The 24078-nt window shown below is 56.4% G+C and overlaps 8 protein-coding genes across 8 annotated transcripts; 4 read left to right on the plus strand and 4 right to left on the minus strand.

Annotated features, from left to right (window-relative positions):
• Nucleotides 1-684: 684 nt before the first annotated feature.
• IWZ02DRAFT_180099 (S-adenosyl-L-methionine-dependent methyltransferase) lies at nt 685-2525 on the minus strand. The gene is made up of 7 exons (XM_066762282.1): nt 2336-2525; nt 2263-2276; nt 2191-2210; nt 1987-2096; nt 1581-1912; nt 1065-1534; nt 685-1016 (listed from the first exon to the last, which is right to left on the minus strand). Exons 1-7 carry the CDS (start codon nt 2389-2391, stop codon nt 1008-1010), a joined length of 1011 nt encoding a protein of 336 aa, XP_066625230.1. The 5' UTR covers nt 2392-2525; the 3' UTR covers nt 685-1007.
• Nucleotides 2526-3174: 649 nt separating this feature from the next.
• On the minus strand, nt 3175-5289 carry IWZ02DRAFT_372430 (uncharacterized protein; the record flags this gene model as incomplete). Its single annotated transcript, XM_066764631.1, has 3 exons — nt 3175-4295; nt 4728-4807; nt 4889-5289. The coding sequence occupies 3 exons, from the start codon at nt 5287-5289 to the stop codon at nt 3175-3177; spliced, it is 1602 nt and encodes a 533-aa protein (XP_066625231.1).
• Nucleotides 5290-5941: 652 nt separating this feature from the next.
• Nucleotides 5942-7348, minus strand: IWZ02DRAFT_444333 (uncharacterized protein). Its single transcript, XM_066767102.1, has 3 exons — nt 7089-7348; nt 6865-6987; nt 5942-6731 (listed from the first exon to the last, which is right to left on the minus strand). The coding sequence occupies exons 1-3, from the start codon at nt 7117-7119 to the stop codon at nt 6175-6177; spliced, it is 711 nt and encodes a 236-aa protein (XP_066625232.1). The 5' UTR covers nt 7120-7348; the 3' UTR covers nt 5942-6174.
• A 916-nt stretch (nt 7349-8264) lies between these two features.
• IWZ02DRAFT_180179 (RNA binding protein) lies at nt 8265-12239 on the minus strand. Its single transcript, XM_066762283.1, has 2 exons — nt 11879-12239; nt 8265-11830 (listed from the first exon to the last, which is right to left on the minus strand). Exons 1-2 carry the CDS (start codon nt 12133-12135, stop codon nt 8461-8463), a joined length of 3627 nt encoding a protein of 1208 aa, XP_066625233.1. The 5' UTR covers nt 12136-12239; the 3' UTR covers nt 8265-8460.
• A 968-nt stretch (nt 12240-13207) lies between these two features.
• On the plus strand, nt 13208-15877 carry IWZ02DRAFT_180233 (YL1 nuclear protein-domain-containing protein). The gene has a single exon (XM_066762284.1). It carries the CDS (start codon nt 13581-13583, stop codon nt 15648-15650), a length of 2070 nt encoding a protein of 689 aa, XP_066625234.1. The 5' UTR covers nt 13208-13580; the 3' UTR covers nt 15651-15877.
• A 1792-nt stretch (nt 15878-17669) lies between these two features.
• On the plus strand, nt 17670-19462 carry IWZ02DRAFT_473838 (putative dolichyl-phosphate beta-glucosyltransferase). Its single transcript, XM_066768990.1, has 3 exons — nt 17670-18023; nt 18082-18879; nt 18935-19462. The coding sequence occupies exons 1-3, from the start codon at nt 17901-17903 to the stop codon at nt 19277-19279; spliced, it is 1266 nt and encodes a 421-aa protein (XP_066625235.1). The 5' UTR covers nt 17670-17900; the 3' UTR covers nt 19280-19462.
• Nucleotides 19463-19643: 181 nt separating this feature from the next.
• Nucleotides 19644-21044, plus strand: IWZ02DRAFT_372563 (uncharacterized protein; the record flags this gene model as incomplete). The annotated part of the gene is made up of 3 exons (XM_066764642.1): nt 19644-19877; nt 19933-20518; nt 20572-21044. The coding sequence occupies 3 exons, from the start codon at nt 19644-19646 to the stop codon at nt 21042-21044; spliced, it is 1293 nt and encodes a 430-aa protein (XP_066625236.1).
• Nucleotides 21045-21913: 869 nt separating this feature from the next.
• Nucleotides 21914-23797, plus strand: IWZ02DRAFT_488208 (tetracycline-efflux transporter-like protein; the record flags this gene model as incomplete). The annotated part of the gene is made up of 2 exons (XM_066769438.1): nt 21914-22162; nt 22223-23797. The coding sequence occupies 2 exons, from the start codon at nt 21914-21916 to the stop codon at nt 23795-23797; spliced, it is 1824 nt and encodes a 607-aa protein (XP_066625237.1).
• Nucleotides 23798-24078: the final 281 nt, after the last annotated feature.

Raw genomic sequence — 24078 nt, forward strand, 5'->3', positions numbered from 1 at the left:
ACCCAACCGTGAAACACAAGTCTGGCCTCATCTCTCGCTTTCCTGGACCGGGGAAAGATAGGCTTTGCGTACAGCTTAGCGGCTCTTCCCGCGTGGCAGGAAACAAAAATCCAGATATGCGCGACGGGCTGGCAACCAAATCGCGTGCTCCTGACGTAGCATCTGTCTGTAAGGCTAGACAGTCGAGACGCTTGTTTTGCACGAAACTTGAGTCTGGTATGCGAACCTATCGAGTGTTGCAGCCCTGTCTGCCACATAGCCTTGCTGCACATGCTCTTTAGTGCGTTCTGCCAGACCATGGTGTAGTTGTCGCGATGGCTTTTTGACGAAATACTGCTGGCAATAGCCTTTTCAAGCGCCATGAATCTCGAAAATGCGGGCCGGATATTTTAATCATGTCCAACGACCTCTGCAGAGCATTGCCTACTATCGTCGCGGAGTTGTGGCCGTAAAAGACCTAAAAGTCTGGCTTGGCAGGGTTAGTCGTGACAATGCAGCGGAGTTGGAAACTAGAGCGGCTTGTTCTCCCAGCTTGCCGCTCGCATCAAGAAAAGCCGGAGTAAGCCAAAACTAGGAAGGAAAAAGTGGTCACAGAATGGTAGACGAGAATGGAGACTGGTAATGAGGATGATGAGATAATGATGGAAATTTTCTTTTCACCGACCAATCCAACACCGCAGGATGCTTATGAAATCTGACTACTTTCGATGCGGCCCGTGGGGAAGGGCCAGCAGCTTTATGATCAAGCCTCGGCCACTTTTTTTTTTTTTTTTTTTTTTTTTTTTTTTTGCAACAGGATCCCATCTTTGAAAGACGAACCATTGGATGCCGCGAAACACCATCCGCTGAATGCTGCTGATGAAATCTCCGGCGTGTCGTGCATCTATATCTATGCTGGGAAAACATGTCCGCGATTCTCATTTGGGGCGTGTCTCGACGACCTTGTGTGCCCTACGAAGATCGGAGGGGTATCTTGCGCCTCGGAAACAGGGTCCTGAAGGATCCTCTCAACACCTGTCGAACGTTAGCATTTCTCCCGTTTTTGACTGTCGTCTCACTTACATCTTATAGGAGCCAGCGCCAGAGGCAACTCTGTGTGGGTCCTCGGTCTCCAATTTGTAGCTGATGGAAATGTCCAAGTCGCGAGGGTTCTTGTCGTTGGGCTTGTTGGTCAGCTGGCCAACAATCTTCTCGCCAGTCTCGACGGTCAGAACGTCGTCAATGTAGAAGACGGTCTGCTTCCAGTGGGTGTACTTGGTGTGGGGACCAGTCGAGAATTTGATGGGCTTGTGGCAGGCGGTGAACTCAATGTCGAACCACGCAATGACTGCGTGGACGAAGTCATTACGACGGACGTTGAGCGAAAACTGGGAGGAGAATGCGAGATCCTCCTTCTTGACCGTGTAGAGGTCAATGTTGAAGACGGGAGCAGGGTCGGTGACGACGGCCTTCATCTCGACCGTGTCAACGAGGGGCTCGGTGAGGGCGGTGTGCTTCAGTGGGGTGTAGTCGAAGCCCCAGACATTGTCCCAAACTTGACAAGATTAGCCATGTACATGAGATGAGCGGGAAGTACTCACAGCCAATCTTCTCCTCCTTGTAGTCGCCGTCTTCGATGCCGGCCATATAGATGGTGGCCTTGTCGGGGAAAATGAGGCCACCGGGAGCCAGGTACTTGTCGCGAGCAAAAAGGACAGTGTCGAGCATGCTCTCGTACAGCAAAAAGTATCCCATCCACTCGGAAATGATAATGTCAACCTGCGGGAACGGTAGGACGACCTCCTCCATCTTGCCCTGCAGAAGGGTAATCTTGTCGCTCATGCCGTTGACCTCGACAATCTCCTTGGCCTTTTCGATGATTGTGGACATGTCGACGCCGATGACGTGCTTGGCACCAGCCTTGACGGCGAACCTGCGTTAGGCCGGATGTTAGAATCTAGCAAAGCTCGAGGCGGCGGCCAGGCAGGCTTCGGGAGGGTTGCAAACATGCTGAGGATGGATGTACCGCATCCGACGTCGAGGACGACCTTGTCCTTGAACAGGTGGCCATTCTGGTAGATTGCGTCTCTGTACGATCTCGTCCGGACCTCATCTTTCTGCAAAAAAGCAAATATTCAAGTCAGCCAGACGCTCTCTTCTAGGATGCGCCGCGCTACGGCAAGAAGCCGCAGCAGGATCAGAGGCACGCACCAACATCTCCTCATGGATGCCTTTGCGACACATTAGCAAGGGCTACTCAAACTGGGCGATTCGCAAACAAACCATGGTGGTTGTAACTGCTTCCTGTTAGTCGTGAACCTTGAAGAGACAGCTCTGGCGAAGCGCGGCAACTGACCTGTTGAAGTAGTGGGCCTCTGAGTGAGCGAGACCAGCCATGGGATCATCCGTCATCTTGGATTCGAAGTGAAGGAGTGAAGATCAAGAGAATGCGACGCAAAGGACGGCTGGAGGTTGAGAAAGTGTCTGGCCGACTCGTTTTTGCTGGACGACAACTTTCGCGCGCGCACGGACGGTGTCGGCGGAGCGGCGTTCTCTCTGTGCAAGGCTTATCGTCAGGGTTCCGCTATCGTGGCCACCCTTCATTCCCTACCTACCTTGATACTTTACAACTTCACAGCTTAACCTCTCTCTTTCTCGGCTTTGCGACGAGTCGATTGCAGAAACCAGAGCGAATGGCCATGTCGCGAGCACCGCAACGGCCGATCTGCCCTCATATTCGTCTTCGCGCTACTCCAAGCCGAAATCATCTCCTCATCGACGCCAGTCCATCAACATGGAATGACCCAGCTATCGCATTTACGCTACTGTTCATTTGCACAGGGATCTAACCGCTGGTCGGAGGTGATGCAAGGAGTGACCGACCTCTTCTCTGCACCCAGCACTTACAAATCCAGCCAAAGTGGCACCACAATCAGCAAATAACTCAAATCACTTCGCATACCGAGGCCGAGGGCCAAACTCCTGCCATTTGCTCTTGCCTGCCGCCAAGTCGCAGACTCCTTCACGCTTTTGGTACTCCGAGGGTATCTACTCTATGTTTGCCGAACAAACCAAAGAAAGCCACTTGATATTGAAAGACGCTGAAAATATATGGAAAAACATCGTTGACCTCATAATCTGAGAAGATCCCCAATGACGAAGAGAAAGTCGTCGCAATCTACAAAGAATGAATGGTCAGCTATGTTCACTACCATCAGGAGAAAGGCATGTCGTACCACTTGTCGACGTGAACCTAACTTCAGGACGGCCGCTTCTCCCCCTGAGCGGCACAAAATTGTTACAAAAGACGTAGGTATGAAGCTCACTAAAAGCAACAGTTCTACTATCCACTCGATGCAGCCACCCACACATTCGCAAGAGATCCGACACAAACGCGGTCCAGATGGGCGTCTTCTTGGAGCGGCCGTGGCGCGTCGTGACCTCGAAGCGGACGGAGCCCGAATTGGTGTCTTGGAAGATGCGCAGGGCATGCAGCAAACCGTCGTCCTTGATCTCGCCCCCAAATAGCTGTTCCTCGCCCGGCGGCGCGAAGAAGTCGTCCTGGCCCAGGTCAAACTCGACTGGGTCCTGATACTTGAGCGCCACGCATGTGCAGTAGAAGAGCACCATGCGCTCCGACGAAGCAAAGCGGAGCACCGCCCACAAGTCCAGGCCGCCGTCGTTCTTGTTGACGCGACAGAATTGCAGCGACGCGCCGACGCGCATGATCTTGAGTGCGGTCAGGGGAAAGCAGTAGCGATGCCGTGCCCCTGAGGGGTCTTTGGTCAAGAACAGTATCCGGGCTCGGTTGTCTGACTCCCGCCAGTACAAACGCACAAACACTTCTGATGCCTCAAAGGGGTGCTCCACAACTTTGACGAAGCCCTCGGCGCACAAGCGGTCCACCGCGTCTGGCATGTCTCGGCCAAAGCATCTCGTCGGTTGACCAAGCGATCCTCGGAACGGTGACAGTGGATGCCTTCCGTCGTATACGTCCATTGCCCAGTGCTGCGGAGTCGAAGAAGTGGATGCTTCTACCTTCACGGACCGCGGCCACGAGGGGAACTCTCCCCAAGACACATCGGAAACGGGGGGTGACATTGGTACCGCTGACTCCGAGTAGGCGTATCCTTCGCTTTCCCACTCCTCGGCGTACAAGCACTTAGGGTCTTCAAAGGGATGTGGAGGCGGCGGCGGTGGTGGAGCAGGAGGAGCAGGACCAAATCTAGGTGATCTGGGCCGTGGATCGAATCTGGGAGGCGGAGGTGGTTGCTGAGGGGCGGGAGAGTCTGAGATGATGCTCACGATGGGATCGTCTGGACGCGGTCTACCATGTCGAGGGGGATGTGGGTGCTGAGGCGGAGGAGAATCCGAAATAATCCTGACGATAGGATCTTCTGCTCGCGGTCTACCTCGTCGATTCGGAGCAGGGTGATGGCGTACGCCGGGTGACACGGGCCGTTGAGGCGGCGGAGGCGGCGGAGGTGGAGGAGGGTTGGATATTGGCCTAATACCTAGTGCTTGGGCACGTTGTCCACCACGTCGCGGCGGGGCAGGATGATGCCTCACGCCTGGAAATACTGGCTGTGCAACCAATCCTGGAGGGGGAGGTGGTAGCGGACCGGGCCTTGCTCCTGGAGATGGCCCAGCAAGCGGAGGCAAACCGTCTGTTTAGCGGGTCAATCATGATGAGCAAGAAATTTGTCTACCCCATGGTAATCTTGCCCGGTTCGAAGCGTAGTCATTACCTTCCTTGAGGGGCACTTGTCGAGCTCGAAGCCGGCGGAGAGGTTTCGTGATTGGTTCGAGCTCGTCCGGATCGCGGTCACTAGCAGCTTGGTGAGCCAAAACTCACAGCACAATTCGCACGCCAGACGAGGGCCAAAAGAGAGGAAACGCAGGCACCAACTGTTTAAGCACATCATTCAGACCAACAGCCAACTCCTGATACAGCTCGAGGCGGTTAGGCAGCGAGACGCCCTCGTCAACGCAGATGCGCACGAGGCCCTCCCAATTGCGGCGCACGTTGGGTGACGTGAGGCCGAGGAACTCGACGCTGAGCGTGTCGACAGTCGCGCCGACGCTGTCGCAGAGCAGCTCCATCTCGGGCGCCACGGTTGCCAGGGCGGCGCGGTATTTGGGCTTGGGCAGCTTGCGCTCGAGGCCGCGCAGCTCGGCGCTGATGGCGAACAGCCGGCTGATGGCCGACAGGTAGTCGTAGGCGTGCTCGCGCACGTCGTCGACCAGCTCTTTCATGCCCGCCGCCAGCTCCTCGACGGCTTTGGCGACTGCGAGGAGCGGCCAGTCCATTGTTGCTGCCGCTGAGCGGAGCTGCGCATGGAATGAATGAATGGTTTGGGTTGCGGCTGGTGGAGGAGTGGCGGAATTGCAGGATTGCAGTGGCAGATGAACCAACACAGTGAGTGCTGTTGATAGCAAACGGGCGGCGCTAAGCCAAACGATGGAAAAGACTGTACGCGTTTGTGTAGGTAGAAACAAAATTGGGGCCAACAAGTCGACCAAACGAGAAGTGGAGAGGGGAGGGGGGGGGGGGGGGGGGGGGGGCACAAAGACAGCCAGGCAAGAGGAATAGAAAAGAAGCAATGGTGCCCGACGATTGAGGTCTCCATCTGTCGCTGTAGCCTTGCTGCAGGCGTGCCTGTGAGCTGGTCAAGCTTCAGGGCCAATAGGCGCTGGCCGCGCAAGAGTAGCGGGCTGTTGTTGAATCGGGCGTCTGCGCCGCGGGCTGGAGGCTTGCATGGTCTGGCTCTTCGCCGTCGCTTGGTGAATGCAGTGACAATCATGACAGACTTTTTTGTCCATGCAGTGTCGTGTCGTGGGGATGGTGTTGAGTTGAGTCTGAGCGTGACTTGACCCGCGCGTGGAAATGCGCTTGGTTTCCTGGGATGACCCAGACTGAAGTGTTCTGGCAGCTGTGAGTCCCTTTTGGCTTTGAGGCCAGTCTCGACTCCAATTGAATCATTGCACCTTTCAGAATCTCTTCGATTTTACTCCTGATCGTTGACTCATACCTGGACGCTTCCCATAGATGCCGCTCAACCGTCGTAGTCTGCCGCAGATCTGAAAACTCGTTCGAACATTTGAATACATCTTTGGAAACTTCGCTTTTGTACGACCACTGCTGAGCCGCCATTGATGACATGCGATCCAGCGTCAAGTCACGCTCTATCCACCTCATTTGCCCAGCGCCTTCAGTCTCTCATCCACGAGACGATTCACCATCTTCTCCAAGACGGCAAATTCACCGCCAGCCGTGCCCTCAAAGTATCCAGCAACACTCTTCTCGACGTACTTACCAACCTGATCCACCTCCACATTGACCTCCTCTCCCGGCTTCTTGCCCGCCGTGACCACCTTCTCCTGCGTGTACGCAATGAGCATGACCTCCCACCAGCCGTCCTTGCCATCCTGAACCTTTGTCACCGTGAGGCTGGCGCCGTCAATCGTGACATATCCCTTCTCGACGATGTAGCGCAGCACGGCGGGGTCGCGCGGCCGGAACCGGAATGTCAGCGCGTTGCCGTCGGGCGTGACGCTCTCAATCGTCGCCGTCGTGTCGACGTGGCCCTGTACAAAGTGCCCGCCCATCCGCGTCGACGCGCTCACGGCGCGCTCCAGATTCACCCGCGACCCCGTTGTCAGGCTGCCGAGGTTGGTGCGCCGCAGCGTCTCGGGCGCCACGCCGACTTTGAACGAGGATGCGTCGAACGAGGTGACCGTCAGACAGGTGCCTGTGTGTGCGAGGTGGCGCTGTGAGCAGCTTGGGATCGGAAGCGGGTGCGCGGCGAGCGACCTCGACCGTCGTCGCGATGCGACGCATTGCAGATGCGCGCGGGGCATTGGGATAGAAGATTTAAGACGCACCATTGACGCTGATGCTGTCACCTAGATGCGCATCGCCCAAAATCTCTTCCGCGCCTGAGATGGTCAAGGACGTGCCACCGCCGCCGCTGGCAGAGTCATCTTGCTTCTCGAGCTTGGAGACGGCTGCGCGGGGAAGTCAATGTCGTCAGTATGCTGCTTCTTTGACTGCGTGACATACGATAAAAGTTTTTGAAGGGTCAAGAGGAAGAGCTAGCGTAACTCACTGCCAATGACTTCGACTAATCCGGTAAACATGGTGGTGGTTTAGTTGGAGTCAAACAATTGGGTCGGGCGAGGGGTCAACCGTTTGGATGACCTCCTGGAAGCTTCGCTGCCCGCCGGCAATGCTTCGGCTGATGAACTGAATGCAAGAAATACTAGTCAAGCGGGACCTTGGAAGATGCAAGGAAACCATGTTTTACTCTTCAGGCGCTAAAGAAATAGGCCATTAGTCACGAGTAGTGTGTACTCGACTAGATATTGCCCCCAAAGACGAGATTCCGAGGGTTTTTGGCCTTCGAAATGGGTCGGTTGCTCTACATTTTTGAGGTACCTACCCATTACCTCGTCTCTACTCAATCATCGCGTCGCAACATTGAAGCGGTTCTTTGCAACTTCGGAAACGAGGCATGTTTTGTCCAAATATGGAAGGGTTTTGAAGTGAAGCCGGTAATGTCACCACACGAAGAAATCAGAACTCCAAACAAGCCTAGATCGAACATTGCACGCTCTGCAGAGAACCGAAGCCCCCCCCCCTCGGACTGATTCAAAGTAACCGTGTCACGCGCTGATTTTGTTTTCTTAGTGTTGCAAAAGTGGCGGCAGTTCAAGAGGAAGAAACACTTAAAAACAACAGAGAATGGAAGCAAGCTTTCAGAAGCTAAGAGGAAAACAAAAAGGTAGAAACGAAAAAGTGTTGCAGCTGCCAGAAGAGAACAGAAGAGCAAAAGGTTACGTCAGAGAAAGGCTAGCTCCGTGGATGGAGGAGCCCAAACATCCCTCTGTTCCATGCGTGCAAAATCCATCCCTCAATCATGCCCTCGTCCATTTTCGCCTCCGTTGTCTTTCTTGGGCCCACATCAACGTAAGGTACAGAAGAACAGAAGAAAAGGGTGGGAAAAGGGCAGAGATGGCTCGAACCAGAAAGGAACAAGATACATGGTGTGAAAAGGGGGACCAACACATCCAACTCCAGCTCCCATGAAGCTCCAGAAACACCGTATACTACTTCCAGCCACATTGCAATGTAACGAGCGACTGCTGGATAAATGAAATCCTACGAGTCACAAATAGAGAACGGGAGAACAGCCAGTGTGTCTCCCGCATCACCCTAACAGACCCAACGTCTAGGGAAATGTCAAGGCAGTGATGTTGGATCGTGAGACGAAGCTTTTCCCTCAAATTCTTTTCGTCGGTCAGACGCAAAAATGTACACTCATTTTCCCCTTTTTCAATCTTGCGAAAAGGATCCCAGCGCGGCAGACTCGTCGGTCGATTGCGAAGGAGCCGGACAGGCAGTCAGCATCAAGACCGCAGCATCATGCCATGGTTATCTCTGACATTGTATTAGACTTGAAAACGTCGGAGCGGTGAAGATCAACCTACCCGGTTGCGACGACCACCAGCCGCAGCGGTTTGCTGTCCCTGTTGCTGTTGCTGTCCCATCTGGGGAACACCGGGATATCCAATTGGCTGAAATCCATATGGACCTTGAGGAGGCACAACAGGGCTCCCAGGAAATCCCATCATTGGCGCAGGTCCCGGGGATCCAAAGCCCGGGGCCATTCCCAGGCCAGGGGCGGGACCAAGAGGACTGTTACGGTACGCATCGGCTGGACCCCCCGTTGCTGGCGGGAAACTGTTCATGCCAACACCATTCATGCCAGGAACACCACTGACGCCAATTGGAGGGTAGCCAAAAGCAGCGCCCTGACGGCCTTGTTGTGCGGCAGCAAGCATCGCTTGTTGGTACTGTGCAGCAAGCGCGAGGTTTTGGTTGGAGTTGTAACCGGCGAGGTTGTTGGGCAAGAACCCGGGCTGTTCGAATCCCTGGCTGTCCATGCTGGCCGTGCGCTGGAGATTCATTGTCGGGTCGAAGGGCGCCTGCGGGATTCCAGGAGAGTAGAACGGACGATTCATGTTGGCAGCCTCCGCAGCAGGGTTGGCGGCGGGCTGTTGGTGCATGTGGCTACCAGACATATTGCTCTGCTTCGAACCAGGCCGAGTCGCCGGTGACGAGTCTCGAAGGTGGTTTTCCCGCGCATTGGGTCCACCACTGCGCGTGGAAAGTCCAACTTCGTCCATGAGACGCTTGTAACCTTGGGCGGGCTGCGCCTTGATTCGCAACAGCACATTGCGCACGTTTTGTACAACGTCGGGTCGGATCTTCTCGTCGAAGAAGGGCGTTGTCAGCACCTTGAAGATGAGCGTGGCTCCGCATGCTTGGTCGCGAAGTATCGCCTCCAGAGTCTCGTCGTTGGGGGAGAAAAAGAGGGCTTGGAGGATTGTGTCGCGAGCTTCTGGCTCGTTCCTCTGATTGATGATCTTGAGCACAGTGAGGTATGCAACCTTGTGAGTGCACAAGTGGACCAGATGGGGGACCAGGCGGGGAGCGAGGACAGTGCGGCGCCGGGGGAATGTGCAAGTATCCAGGAACCAGGTGAGCAGCAAGGCACCGTTCGCATTGGTTGCAAGGTGAACACTGTGCAGCGCAATGGCAGCGGCGATCATCCGCTGCTGATCCTTGGTGGCAAAGTGGCTCTCGAGGCACGCGCGCATGGCTCTAGCTCCAAAGCGCCCTTGAGCAAGGTCCCAGAGCCGGCTCAGCATGACTTCAAAAATGAAGTTGTTCAACGGAAATTGGTAACGCAGACAGCCTTGCATGACATAGTTGCCAAATTGGTCGAGGAACAGAGCCATCGAGTAGGGGCGGAGGCTGTCAACGACCATCTGCATGAGAACTGGCGTCCTTGCTACGTCGATGATCTTTTGGGCGGCCCAAGTGCCGTTCTTGTGAATACCAATCTCAGCCATGTGAGGTGCAATCTCTGTAAGCATCGCCTCTTTTACACTCTCAGAGCAGTACTCAAACAGCTTTTGAACAACGGTGTTGCCAAGGTAGTCGGACGACAGCTCCGCAATCTCTGGGAGCATTCCCATGGCAACATCCTCAATCTCAGCCTGAGTGCATGAATTGTTGTCGATCCTCTTGCGGATTTCGCGCAGCCTTGGGGCATCATGCACCCGGTTGTGGGATGGCTCCGGGATGGCTGGAATCTCAGCTTCATACTCGTCGTTGTCGATGGCGTGAGTTACGTGGCCGGCAATGTTGACAGCTTCCTCGGCAGTTGCCCCCAGCTCCTTCACAATCTGGACAATGTCATCCTGAGCTTCTGAAAGGACAGGGGTTGCGAGTGGTGCTTGGCGGAGATCAGCCCTCAAGTCCTTGGCCTGAACATCAGCATCATTCGCCACGGACTGGGCGGCTCCGTTTCCTTGCAGCTTCGCCGTTGGATCAGGACTAGGCGAGGGGTAGACTCCGTTATGACCAGGAGTCCCGGAAGCGCTAGGGACCTTGGCATAGCCAATGCGGACTGGGCCAGCTCCGGGGAAGATTTCCTTGCTGTTCAAGGCCTGTTTCGCACGAATCGCGCTCTCCAAGTCGTGGTAATTAACAAAACCACAATTCTTGTGAGTAAGCACTCTGCAAGACTCGATGGAGCCGTAGCCCGAGAAAATGACTTGGAGGGACGAAACCGTCGTCGAAGATGGGATGTTGCCGAGCCACAAAGCTCTGGTGGGGCCTTCAAGGATGTTTTCTTCGCCCGAAGCTTCAGGGACAGGCTTTCCGTTGAGGTTAAGACTTTGCACCGCCTCGGTCAGCCCGCTGTACTCGGGCTCCTCGCTGAGCTGGAGGTCTGACGCATTGATGGAAGTGTCCATTCTTGACGATCCAGGGAGATAATTGCGCATAAGACGAGTAGAGGGGGATTCAAGCACACCAGCGGTCCTTGCTCTGGGACGGTTGGCTCTGGCGAAACTGGCGAATGCTTGCACTTCCAGGTTGTGTTGGCGGACAGCATCCTGGATGTTGGCGTAGGTGCTAGCATCGGCCGTGGGAGTCAGCGTGCCGCTGTACTGGCCATAGTGACCGAGCTGGTCCAACTCTTCATCCTCTTCGTCAGCGTACTTTTCTTTGGCGTTTACAGAATAAGATCGGAAACGGTTTGCCTGATTGTTGTTCATCGCTGCCAAGTTCGCAATGACATTGGTGTGCGCTTGGGCTTGCCTCTGATTCTCCAGCATGAGTTCAATGTCTGACGGGGCCAGAGTGGCTCTGGCTTGCTGTGGAGTGTCAACCAGACCCAAGTAGTCGAGCGTTTTGACGTCGTTGTCCGCCAAGGATTCACGGGAGAAATGGGAATGGGCAGGAGAAGATGGTCCATCCGATGAGCGGATGCTTGCAAGAGTATTTCCGCGCTCGCGGCCACTGCCCCAATTTGAGGAAAAAAGAGAAGATCCAAAGGGGCTAGCACTGGAACCTCCGAGTGCGAAGCCAGGACGCTGTGGCATAGAGCCTGCTCTCATACGGGACAGCATGGCGGATTTAGGCGCCCCAGGGTTGGCCGCAGGAAATCCACCCATGTCCGTAGGAGTATGAGAACCAGGCTTGAATGGACTCGTGGACGGCGTAGGGCGAGACGTTTGTGGAAGGAAGGAGGATGAAGTTTGCGGCTTTAGGCCGTTAAGCACGCCAGAGGTCGAGAATCGAGAGGGTAGAGTGCCAGCCCTAGTCCTCCTAGTGGGAGTGGCAGCTTGTTCGAGTCCGGCAGCGGCATTGAAGTCGGGAAAGCTTTCGCCATTCGGCGACTCGGGAATAGTCTCGCGTAGGGGAGTCGAGTGGCCGCTTGTAGGAGGACCCCAAAGTTGAGGGTTGAGGCCCTCTTGGGCTTGGATCTCTCTGGCGCTGGCGTGATGGTTAGACAAGTAGCCATGGTTGGTACAGGAGACATACCGCTTAGAGAACAGCCGACTGCCGTATTCATGTGAAGGAGAGCCGGCGCCCATCCTCACATTGGCGGCAGACTGGCCAAGTCCACCCATGCTGCTCCCATTACCCAGCGGATATCGGACATTGTTGGCGCCGGAGGTCGGCGGCTCGATGGGCGAGTTTGCCGAGGTGGTTGAACCGGAGCGCGGCTGGTTTGGCGCCAGCTGAGGAAGGTAGTTGAGATTGATGTGATGGTCTGGTCGGGAGGTTGCGGGAGCCATTATGTATTAGAGGGTCCAGGCGGACGAAGCCCTCGAGAAAATCGAAGAGGTCCGCTGTGCGGGTGGAGGGGCGCGCTTGAAAACCAAAACCAGGGCTGAGGTGAATCAACGAGCTTCGCGGCAGCCAAACGAATGTCGTTGCGAGGCGTTCTGGTGGCCGTGCTGGGCCGAGTCGGATGTGATGGCGACGAAGAAGGTCTGGCGATGGGATGACTGTACAAAACGCGTCCACAAATGACAGGCCTGCTGGCGAAGGGAGCGGCACCGTCAAGGACAGACGACAAAAAAGGTGCAGGAGGCGGCGAGAAGGTCGAGGGGGTCAATTCGCAGGATGGAGGAGATGCAGCGGGATAGCGTCAAGGGGAAGCAAGCTCACTGCAGGTGGAGGGCGGCACGCGGGATAAGTCGACAGCTTTTGGTCCGCAAGGCTGGCTAGGGTCCAAAACAGAACAGCACGCCTCGGCTGAACAACAGCACCGCCAGGACGTCAAAGAGCGACAGCCAGACGGCGAACCGGCAGACGACAACAACGCGTCGAGTGCGAGGTGGGGGTGAAGCGGATTACAGCAGCCGTGTGGAATAAACAGACCTGTCCTGTGCCGGCGTGGGACGGGGGCCTGGAGAAGACGAATTACGAGCCGAAAGCTGGATTAAGAAACGGCCCGCAAAGGCAAGCAGAGCTTCACGACTGAGGCGGGGCGAGGGGGGGAGGGGAAGAGAGAGTGAGAGGAGAGCTGGGAGAGCGAGAAATGACCAGGTGGATAGGTGGATGGTATGAGATTGACCGCAGCATGCAGGCGAAGGAGACAGACTGAGGACTCGCGGACTAGGATGTCGAGGTGGAGAAGAGCAGAGGAGCTAGTGCAGCCAGTGCCAGGGCAAACCATACGCCCGCGATGGCCGGCCAGCGGATGCGAATGGCCACAATCAAGAGCCTGAAACGGCCATGGCGCGTCATGCATAGCGCACAGAGTTGATCTGCCAGAATGTCACTCCGCTGCTGAAACGCGACGGGAGCCCCTGCAGCCAGGCCAGGCCATGCGCTGCTGCTGTCTGTGTGTGTTTCTCGCCACTCGGCTCCTCGGTCCAGCCCAGGCGAGGGAAGACTGAGGAGTCCGTTGCGCTTTTATGTCTGTCGGATTGGAGAAGTCTGGCTGAGGGGGAACCATGGTGTTGAAAGGTACTGTACCAATCAATGTATACCGCCGGGCTCAACACATGGATGCAACCAACCAAACAGGCCGCCGACTTGACATCCGAAGACGCCGGCACTCCCACACCTGACAACACCACCCTGAGCTAAGCCTACCTATCCATACTTGACATTCCGCCGCCAATCTCTCGTCCCGCCTTGTCGTCCCGCCCTTCTGCCGTGGCTTGGCCGCCCTTTTCCGCCCTTCTCCTAACTCGTCGCCGCAACTGTCCGCCTCGCTACCACCACTACCATGGCCCACCCAGACGACTCCAATGACGACTCATCCTCCTCCAATCCGGAGCCTTCCAATGTTGCTACTCGCGCCCGTCGCTCCAATGCCGGCAGCTTCATGCGCAAGCTCATCGCCGAAGAAGAGAATGAGATCCAGGAGTTCTATGGCAGTGGCGTTTGGGCCGAAGACGAAGACGACGCAGACTTTGGCGGCGGCGACTACCAGGAACAAGCTGGTGACGATATCATGTCCGATAGCGATAGCGAAGACGACAACGAGAACGCCGACGATGACGCTGGCGAAAAGGCTCTGCGCAAAGAGGAGCGCCAGGCAAAGATTGCCCTGAAGCGCAAGCGCCGGGACCCGTTCGCGCAGGCCGCCACCATACAGCAAAAGAAGCAAAAGACAGACCAGACTGAGACCACGGGGTCAATGCCCCCGCCTCCGCGTCCAAAGAAAAAATCCGAACGCGTCTCTTGGTTGCCCGAGGCTCACGCCGGCCCTGTACGCGCGTCCTCGCGCCAACTCACGGTCCAGAACAAGCAGATGGTGGCTCAAAGCCTGGAGGTAAAAGAGAAGCACCGCCTGGACATCCTTGAGACTATGAAACGAGCCGAGAAACGCAAAGAAAAGGACCAGCCCAAACCGTTGACCCAGGCAGAAAGGCTGGCCGAGGCTGCCAGGGTAGAAAAGAGGAACAGCAAGACTCTGAGCCGCTGGGAAGAGTCGGAGAGGCAAAAGGCAGAGGAAAACAAGGCACGGCTGGAGGCGCTCAAAAATCGCAAGCTCGACGGACCGTTCGTCCGATATTACAGCGGGCCATCCATTTGGGTCAATGATAAACTCAAGTACGTTGGTAAAGACAGCTGCAAAATCGAGGACCTTCTCGATGAGCCTGAAGAAACTCAGACTCCGCCCAAGAAGCGAGACGCACCGAACACTACTCAAGCAACGCCTCAAGTGGATCCGGCAACGGTGCAGCCTCTGTCAGACTTGGGAAAGCCAGAGTCGGCCGACCCAGAGACAGATGGAAAAGTAATCAATTCACAAGAAGAACCTGCAAAAGAAGGGATTGGAGAAGCACGATCCGTAAACGAAGCCCCAAGTCAGACACCAAAAGCAGCTCCACCGTCGACTAATGATCTTTCCGACTCATCATTCCCACAAACCCTGATGCCCGCTGGCCAAGGTCACAATATCATGTTTGCTCCACCCTCAAGTTTCCTGGATGGCATCTTTGACTGGGCTTCGATGGACCCGACATCGCCAGAGCGCAACAGATCTTCCACTCACGCCCATACACATTCACAGCCACCACCATCAACCGCTCTCTCTGCCGCCGAAGGGATCACACAACAGCCTCACGCGTCTTCAGCTCCGCCTGCAGCAAACGCCACCACACCTGACGCATCCACGTCCAACCCTCCAGTCCCCGAAAGCCAGCCTATCCCAACCCGAAATTCCTCCACACCCATCCCGCCGCCGCCCTCGCGCAAAGTCGTCATCCGCGCCGTGCGCAATCTCCTCACCCTTCACAACCACGACAACCTGCGAGCACGCGACCGCGACGCGCTGGCGCGGGCGCTATTCCACTGGCCGCCCAACACACCCATTGCGCTGCCGCCACGGCCACCACCGGGCCGCGGCGCGCGCAACGCCCACCTGCCGCACCGCGAGCTCTGCTGCATCACGGCGCAGCCGGCCAAGTATCGTGACCCGCTGACTGGCCTGCCGTATGCCGACAAGTTTGCCTTTCGCAGCATCCGCCGCTTCGTGGCTGGCATGGTTGGCAGGGGCGTCGAGGGTAGGGTGCGCTGGAGCAATTTGTTGGGGGCGTTCGTTGGGCCGAGGGGCGAAGGCGGGAGGTTTGTCGCGGCGAAGGGCGTCCCTGAGAGGTTTCTGGGCGGGGAGAAGAAGGAGAAGTCTGATGACAGTGTTCCTGAGGTCAAGGAGGGACAGGGAGACGGCGAGGCAAAGGAATCGGTTGAGAAAGCGCCCGCCGCGGAGAAGAAGTTGGATGGAAAGGATGGGAACGCGGCGCCGAGTGCGCCGGTTGCTGGCGATGTCAAGGTCGAAGGCGTGGCATAGCGTACCGGACGAACAACGAAGTTATGATTCTTTGACAAGCATACTGACCTATCTGAGGGTGGAAAGAGATTCGCATAATCCGTCCCCAAAACCTGAACTTCTTCCGAGAGTTTGAACTCTTCCTTGCCAGGAATCTCGCTCAGCCTCGCTTTCCTTCTATCACAAAGTTCTGCCTTTCCATTTCCCAGTTTCGCAGGGGAAATCCAAATTCATTTGCATTGCCGTCCGTCCATGACTCTACTCTCTGTGTTTAGAGCTGTATTTCTGGATGCGCGTATCTTACAAGTGCTCGCGAGGGTTTGCTAACCCGTAGTCCGCAGTGCTGGCTGGCGCCCACGCACACACATGAGAACCTGCCTATGGTGCTTTGCGGTTATGCGGTTCCACCGCCCACCAACACCTCCCATCACAACAAGCGGCGCAATTGGATAGGACCGCGGCAAATGGGGCGAAATGTGCCGTCACTGCAGGCCGGCAGCGCTCATGCAGGCCGTTCCAGAAAGGGGAGGGGAAAGGGGGGCGGCAAAGGATGGTTGGATGGGATACTTGTACGTATGTGTGTATAGCCGCCGCAGCCAGCTAGCAAGACAGCCTCCCACTTGTCCATTGCCGACCGGCAGGCTGAATGAAGCCTTTGGTTCAGGAAGAGTAGAAGTGAGAGCCGAACAATCCTGCTGTGGTTCTGGTGCTGTCATGGTTGTTTTCATCAATATAGAGTATAGTACAGTAGTTCGGACTCGCCGACGCAGCAGCAGCAGCAGCAGCAGCAGCCGCAAGTCAGCGTCCACGAATCTTTCTAGAACAGTGGCCTGCAGCAGGTTCAATCTGTAGTCAGATGGGCAATGGCAATAATGAGATCGCGGTGAGGGTGAGATGGGCCTTCCCCATGCGATCCTGACCGCAGGACGACCCACCGACCGACCGAGCTACAAGTCAGGAACGAGCAGGGTGTCAAGCAGGCAGCCAGTGTTGGTCATGACGACGTGAAAGCGATCGAGCGCATCACATGCAGCTTCAGCTTCAACATCCATCGACCCATCATCCATCATGCTCTCGACCACCGTCGCCGCTGCCGCCGCTGCCGCCGCCATTCCTTACTGCCCAGGAAGTCGATAGGTCAGCTCTGTTAGGTTCTCGAGCGTGTGTGCGTGAATCATCAGAGACAAAAGGCGAGATTTCTCTTGGAGGGGAGCGAGGCTTTTCTGAAACAAAACCAGCTCACCTTGTAGGGGGCCAGCCAACAGGGGCGCGCATGAAACAGGAGAAACGAACTCCAGACGCTGCCGCCGCCGCCGCCGCTGCGAATCGCAACGCGAAAAAGGCAAAGTTGGAACGACGTGTACACTACTAATAAGGCTATAGGATGCATTTTGGTTCTAGCCAATGCCGTTGCGGAAGAGGGATGCTGCTCGTGTTGGTGGTTTGGAATGGACAGGGTCTGTTGTCTGTTGGTTTTGAGTCTGCGTGGCGGACGGTCCAGCGCTGCTCGGCCACGTTATAGTGCGATTTTCTAGCTGCGTAAATGGTGTTGAGTTCGCCGTGTCTTGTTGATGAAAGCTGGTTTTGGGTTGGAAGATGTGTAGAAGCATCTGCGCGTGTCGTCCTTGACTCGGAGTGCTTGTCATCTGAGGCCTTGGACGAGTTGGACGATTGATGTATAGCTCATTGGCAAAGTCATAAAATCTGCATGAACACTCTAAACAATCAGAAGGTTACGGAAGCTGTAGTTTCGCTGCAGGAGCCTTGAGCGCTGTTGACTGACAGGAATAACGACCCTGGCACAGATGCATCGTCAGAAACGGAGCTGAAAAAAGGGATCCAATCTTAGCACTGGAGTAGAAGAAACTTCAACCATGAAAGTTTAGAATGCCACGATCCGGCCGTCGACAGACATCAAGAACCACGGCAGTGACTGGAACTGGGATGGTTGCGGCAAGTGGCAGCAGGGAGCACGCGAGGCGACAGGCATGATGCAGGGACTAGCTCTTGCGGCCCGGAGCAGCGATCTGGCAACGTCGTCAGACACTCTAGATACGCGATCAGCAACAACGTCAAATTTGCGTTCGATTGGCATGCCAATTCACTCCTCGTCGGCCCTGGAGCTGATGTCTGTCGCTTCTCTCGTCCCAATATTGCCCTAGAAAATCCACAACTTCCGTCTGTCCATCTCCAATCGCAACAGAACCGCTCAATGGGCGCTCCCTTTCTTAAGCCCGAGCACCCTGTATTCGCTGGACAACCCGCCCCATCATGGCGGCACTCGTCGAGGCGCTCAGCACCGCGCTGCTAAGAGGCATGGATCTGCTTCGGCAAGCGCCCCTCCCGCTCATCGTCTTGTTCCTGGTCACCGGCGCGCTGAGCTTCGCGGCTTTGGTACACACTCCTGCCCTTGAGCAATCTCCGAACCGCATTCCTCTAACCTTTCCTCTAGTTTTACACCTTTCTTCTTCTCGTCGCGCCGAGTCCGCGTCTTCCGTACCCCTCGGAAAAGACCTATCGAACTATCCTGCCAGACGGGGCAATTAGCGAGCCCAAGCAACTGCCATGTTGGTACGATCAATGGGTGGCTGAAAAGGAATCAGCACGGCGCAGCGGGAAGACAACGGATGACGCGAATCTGGTTGAATATGCTGAAGTCTTCATGTCCGTCGTTGTGCCCGCATACAACGAAGAACAGCGATTGGGTGGCATGCTGGAAGAAGCGGTGGAGTTCTTGCAGCACGAATACGGCGATGCCCACGGGCCCGAGGTGGAGAAGCGCTCCCCTTCCATGACGGCAAAGGAATTGAACGGCCAGCAGCCATTGTCCAACGGCACGCCGCGTACAGCGTCTCGCGTGGGGTCGGGATGGGAGATTTTGGTCGTATCGGATGGCTCGACGGACAAGACGGAAGAGTACGCGCTCAATTTTGCGCGCGATCACCAGCTTTCCCAGTACCCGACCCCGGTTCCCGGCCCTTGGAAGGCGAAGCCCGGTCCCACCAATATACCACACGGCTCCATCAGAGTGATTAGTCTGGCAGAGAATAGGGGCAAGGGCGGAGCAGTAACGCACGGCATGCGTCATGCCCGGGGGCAGTATGTGGTTTTTGCAGATGCGGACGGGGCCAGTGAGATTACAGATTTGAAGAAGCTAGTTGCAGGCTGCCAGCAGGTTGAAGATGGACTCGGACGAGGCGTAGGCATTGGATCGAGGGCACATCTCGTGGGGAGCGAAGCGGTCGTCAAGGCAAGTGTACGCGTCTTCCTTCGCGCCCGGCTCGTAAAAGCTAACTTCATCACAGCGCTCCAAGCTCCGCAACTTTTTGATGCACTCGTTCCACTTGTTCCTCCGCCTAATGACCCCGCCCGCCACAGCCGCAGTCAAAGACACACAGTGCGGCTTCAAGTTATTTTCTCGGGCCGCGCTGCCATATATAATACCCTATATGCATAGCGAAGGCTGGATCTTTGACGTGGAAATGCTCATGCTGGCAGAGAGCGCGCAGGTACCCATGGCCGAGGTGGCAGTGGGCTGGAAGGAAGTAATGGGCAGCAAGTTGAATGTCATCAAAGACAGTCTTGGAATGGCGTGGGGGTTGGCAATCTTGAGGCTCAGTTGGATGTTCGGCGTATATCGCAGGGCGTAAAGTGGTAGTAGATTTTATAGATGGATACTATCCGAGGGCCACGATAGTGGATGGTTGGGCCAATGAGAAGCGCGGAGACTTTGCTATTCAAATGTTGTGTCTGACTGGCGCCGATTGTCGGGCGGTCAGCATAGCGCACTAGGAACGCGATGACGATCGGGAACCGCCGCTTTCCCGTGTGCATGCTGTTCAATCTTCTCGGCCAGACCTCCAAACTTCCTAATCAGCCCCAAGCTGCGTATCTTTTCTAATACGCTACCGCTACAAGACGATGCAAAGGTAGTAGCAATCGTCAATTCCTCGTCTTCCATTCTCTTCCGCCACTTTCTCCTCCAACATGTCGATTCGAGCTCCTGTTGCGCGCATGACTGCGCGTGCCTCTCCTGCTCAAATCACCAGATACACAGCTGCCCCGACGTCGTCCTTGTGGCAAAGAACCGCATACAAGGAATCGGCAGCGACGCAAAGAAACCTCGCGACCGTACCGCCAGTAACACAAGATGCGACAAGTTCCAAGGGCCCGACGGCCATGGTGTTCATGAACATGGGTGGCCCCTCGACGCTGGACGAAGTTGGAGACTTTCTCAAGAGGCTATTTGTACGTTGCGCTACGGCCGACTACTTCCACAAATGATTACTTACGAGTCCGACAGTCCGACGGAGACCTCATCCCTCTCGGCCGCCTCCAAAACTACCTCGGGACCTTCATCTCGACGCGTCGCACCCCCAAGATTCAAAAGCAATACGCTGAAATTGGTGGAGGCTCTCCGATTCGGAAATGGTCTGAGTACCAAGCAGGGGAGATGTGCAAGATATTAGACAAGATTTCGCCCGCCACGGCACCCCACAAGCCCTACGTAGCCTTCCGCTACGCGAATCCGCTCACGGAAGAAATGTACCAGCGACTGTTTGACGACGGTTTTGGCAAAGGACGGGGAGGTAGGGCTGTGGCGTTTACGCAATATCCGCAATACTCGTGTAGCACGACCGGCTCGTCGCTGAATGAGCTGTGGAAGTGGAGAGGCCGGCTAGAGGGCAAGAGGGCAAACGACGGACAGACCGAAGCAGAAGGAGGAATTACGTGGAGTGTGATTGATCGATGGCCGGTACATCCAGGCCTCGTAGAAGCATTCGCGCAAAACATTGAGGCCACGCTGAAGGAATATCCAGCAGAGACGAGAGATCAGGTCGTTTTGCTGTTCTCGGCGCACAGCTTGCCCATGAGCGTCGTCAACAGGGGTAAGCCTCCCGCGGCCCGTATGTTGGCTGGAGCTGAGACTGACATGCCGTAGGTGACCCTTACCCAGCGGAAGTCGCCGCGACTGTGTATGCCGTCATGCAAAGGCTTGGCATGAAGAACCCTTACCGTCTTGTTTGGCAGTCGCAGGTCGGACCCTCTGCGTGGCTGGGGGCGCAAACGTCGGACACGGTGAACGATTACATCAAAAAGGGCCAAAAAGACATGGTTCTGGTGCCCATTGCATTCACTTCGGACCACATTGAGACGCTCTACGAACTCGACAAGGAGATAATCGGCGAAGCTGAGGAGGCAGGAGGCAATGTCAAGCGGGCCGAGAGCTTGAACGGCAGTCCCGTCTTCATCCAGGCATTGGCAGACATCGCCAAGGCTCACCTGGAGAGCGGCCAAGCTTGCAGCAAACAAATGGGACTCAGGTGCCCTGGCTGTGTCAGCGAGCGTTGCGCAGAGAGCAAGAAGTTCTTTGCAGCCCAGCAAGAAAGGGTGTCGCAGTTTGTGGCTGCGTAGACGAACGGTACATGTGGCGGATTACAAATGTCAGAGAGGAACGGGAACGGGAACCGGCAGGGCCGCGATCCGGTCTTTGATTGATCAGCGTAAGCCCTGGCGGACGAACAGTGTTGCAAGGAACTTGTATTTTTATCTAGGGCATATGGAATTTGGGTGCATGTGGGTTGGAGTGAGGTGCGGACAAGCTCTCGGGAGCGACAGAGAAGACTGAACTTCGGTCCCGCTTCCGTGTCCGCTGGGCGTCAGTACCGTGTGTTTACAAGGTCACCAGAAAGGAACAACCCTGCTCTTCAGGACGCGGGCATGCAGCCCAAAATGCAGGAAAAAAGTTGCGCTCGATGCTCTGATGGCCCCCATCGTAAGACGGCGAGAGAGTGTTGGATCCGACAGTCTCTTGTAAGCCGAGGGAGGGCACCCCCACATGGCGGGGCCAACGTCAGATGGCAGAGTTGGATTGCGATGCAGAGGACAGATGGACGATGACGGTGACGACAAGAAGACGCCATGACAGTCCCGTGTCGTGTCGCAAAGCAGAAACGCACCAAATCACCGGCCAGCAGGTGCCCATGACGCCCAACAACCTGGACAAGACGATTCCTCCGACGCCTGTCCAATCGCTACCTGGTCCCGAAACAGGCCATCAAGTCGACGAGTGCTGCTGATAGCAACACGCACGTCCGTACTTCTTGGGGGACATGCGCTCTACTTCTTCTTTTTGGCCCCCCTACCTGCGCCGTTCATCTCTTCACGCTCCCTTCGCGCCCGTTTTTTTTTGGGTTTTTGGTTTTCTTCGTTGTTGCCTGGTTGCTCTGTTGTCCACCTCGTTCGGCAGTGGACTCCAGCCCCCAGGCCATCTTTATCCCGCCATGACCGTCGAAAACGAGCCCGTCTTCGAGGCTGACGCTGCCGCCGACATTGCTGTTCGAGCTCGACGCAACGCCGCGCCTACTGGACTCCATGATGGTCAAGATATGGTCGTGTCCTCTGTCGGTGGTTTTCATAGCCGGACAGGAACAGAAGATGAACGCGCTCCGTTGCTGCCAAAGGTCGACGACGACGACCGACCGCCCCCGTACTCGGAATTTGCGGCGCTGCCATGGTATAGACGGCCTTCTGTCAGTAGTCCATGTGTTCCGCTTGTAACGACGTATTTGTACTGATAGCCTTTGCTGTAGGTGTACTGGATGCTTCCCATGTTCTTCATTACTGCGTTGGCCAATGCTGGCATCATCGTACCCAAGATGAACCTCATTATCTCGCTCATCTGCCGCCGGTACTTTGCAGACGAAGCCATTTCGAATCCCATTCTGGCCAACCTCCCCCTCGATGTCGGCACCGGGAATCCCGAATGTCACTCGGCTGAGGTGTCAGCCCAGGTCGCCCAATTCACGCTCTACGGCAACCTGATGTCAGGAATCCTGTGCGCCATCACATCACCGAAGCTGGGTGCGCTCTCGGACCGCTATGGGCGTCTGCGAATCATCGTCATCACCAGCACGGGCATGCTGATTGGCGACGCCATCATTCTTTGCGCCGCGAACTTTCCAGACAAGTTCCCCGTGAATTGGATCCTGGCTGCGTACGCGGTCGAGGGCCTGTGCGGTTCCTTCATCGCAGCCATGGCAATTGCGCACTCCTACGCCACGGACTGCATTCCCGTGGACCGTCGAAGCACGGTTTTTGGGTATTTCCATGGCGCGCTCTTTACAGGAATAGCCCTTGGTCCCATTGTATCCGCGTACCTCATCAAGGCCATGGGCTCGATTGTTTCCATCTTTTACATTTCCATTGGCGTGCACATTGCCTTTATTCTCTTCACAGGCCTCTTTGTCCCCGAATCTCTTACCAAAGCGCGTCAAGCAGCAGCGCGCGAGAAGCACGCACTGGAGCGCGCCGCCATCCCGCCGTCGTCTGATTGGATCAACCAGATTCGCAACTTCAACCTGTTCGAGCCGCTCAAGGTGCTGTTTCCCAAGGGCCGCGGGACGAGTCCGGCGCTGCGCCGCAACCTCCTCCTGCTGGCTGCCGTCGACACGACCGTGTTTGGCGTGCACATGGGCGCCGTCTACGTCACCATCATCTACACCAGCCACATGTTCAACTGGTCCAACTTTGAGACGTCGCGCCTAGTGTCCATCTCCAACGGCAGCCGCGTCTTCTTCCTCTTGATCGTCCTGCCGCTCATCAATCGCGTCTTCCGCGGGCGCGCGACGCGCGGGGACCAAGATGGCCTCGGACGAACCAACAACCGGCCGCCCGCGGGCGCAGACGCCGTCGACCTCGGCATCATCCGCGTCTCCATCTTCTTCGACACCCTGGGCTACCTCGGGTACACGCTATCGCGCAGCTCCAACCTCTTCCTCATCTCGAGCGCTGTTGCGGCCGCCGGCGGCATCGGCAGCCCGACGCTGCAGTCTAGCCTCACCAAACACGTGCCTCCGGACCGGACGGGCCAGCTGCTGGGCGCCATTGGCCTCTTGCACGCTCTGGCGCGCGTCGTTGCGCCCACCGTCTTCAATGCCATTTATGCGGCGACGGTGGCGTCGTTTGCGCAGGCCGTGTGGATTGCCCTGACGGCCGTCTTTGCCGTTGCTTGGGCGGCCAGTTTCTTCGTCCGGCAGGGTCTGCGGTTGGGCGGCGATGGCGAGGGCGTGAGTGACGAGAACGCGGACGCAGAGGCTGAGGTGGAATCCGCGCGTGGGGCTTCAGAAAACGAGAGAAACGCAGCATCTGTCGTCGAACGCGAGTGAAGAGCCTTGAGAGCAGAACACAAAAAGAGCAGAAAATGCGTGGTGTCGACCAATCTCTTTTAGACTCCCCAACAGACGGCGCCAAACGTCAAAGAACTGGCCGACCGCGTGATACCTCGCAGCAGCCAGCGGAGGTGCCGCCCTGCACTCCCGCGGCCAGCAGCAGAAGCGCGCTGTACCTGCGTCCGCGGCGGCGGATTGGCCTGGAGACGCCTATTCGCCAATCACGCCGTGTCTCTGCTTGGGCGAACGATTCAGCATGCTAGCCAGCAAGATGTGTG

Source organism: Phyllosticta citriasiana (genome assembly GCF_038021145.1).
Source record: "Phyllosticta citriasiana strain CBS 120426 chromosome Unknown IWZ02scaffold_3, whole genome shotgun sequence".
NCBI classification, from domain to species: Eukaryota; Fungi; Ascomycota; class Dothideomycetes; order Botryosphaeriales; family Phyllostictaceae; genus Phyllosticta; species Phyllosticta citriasiana.

Bases quoted from the DNA above. Each gene is read 5' to 3' on its own strand.
- IWZ02DRAFT_180099 (XM_066762282.1), bottom strand. From the start codon at position 2,391: ATGACGGATGATCCCATGGCTGGTCTCGCTCACTCAGAGGCCCACTAC. The intron at 1,913-1,986 runs GTTTGCAACCCT...GGCCTAACGCAG, and splicing joins GGTACATCCATCCTCAGCAT to GTTCGCCGTCAAGGCTGGTG. The intron at 1,535-1,580 runs GTGAGTACTTCC...AATCTTGTCAAG, and splicing joins CAAGGAGGAGAAGATTGGCT to TTTGGGACAATGTCTGGGGC.
- IWZ02DRAFT_473838 (XM_066768990.1), top strand. From the start codon at position 17,901: ATGGCGGCACTCGTCGAGGCGCTCAGCACCGCGCTGCTAAGAGGCATG. The intron at 18,024-18,081 runs GTACACACTCCT...CCTTTCCTCTAG, and splicing joins CGCTGAGCTTCGCGGCTTTG to TTTTACACCTTTCTTCTTCT. The intron at 18,880-18,934 runs GCAAGTGTACGC...ACTTCATCACAG, and splicing joins GGAGCGAAGCGGTCGTCAAG to CGCTCCAAGCTCCGCAACTT.
- IWZ02DRAFT_444333 (XM_066767102.1), bottom strand. From the start codon at position 7,119: ATGTTTACCGGATTAGTCGAAGTCATTGGCA. The intron at 6,988-7,088 runs GTGAGTTACGCT...TTCCCCGCGCAG, and splicing joins ATTAGTCGAAGTCATTGGCA to CCGTCTCCAAGCTCGAGAAG. The intron at 6,732-6,864 runs GTGCGTCTTAAA...TCGCACACACAG, and splicing joins TGACAGCATCAGCGTCAATG to GCACCTGTCTGACGGTCACC.
- IWZ02DRAFT_180179 (XM_066762283.1), bottom strand. From the start codon at position 12,135: ATGGCTCCCGCAACCTCCCGACCAGACCATCACATCAATCTCAACTAC. The intron at 11,831-11,878 runs GTATGTCTCCTG...CCATCACGCCAG, and splicing joins AGTCGGCTGTTCTCTAAGCG to CGCCAGAGAGATCCAAGCCC.
- IWZ02DRAFT_180233 (XM_066762284.1), top strand. From the start codon at position 13,581: ATGGCCCACCCAGACGACTCCAATGACGACTCATCCTCCTCCAATCCG.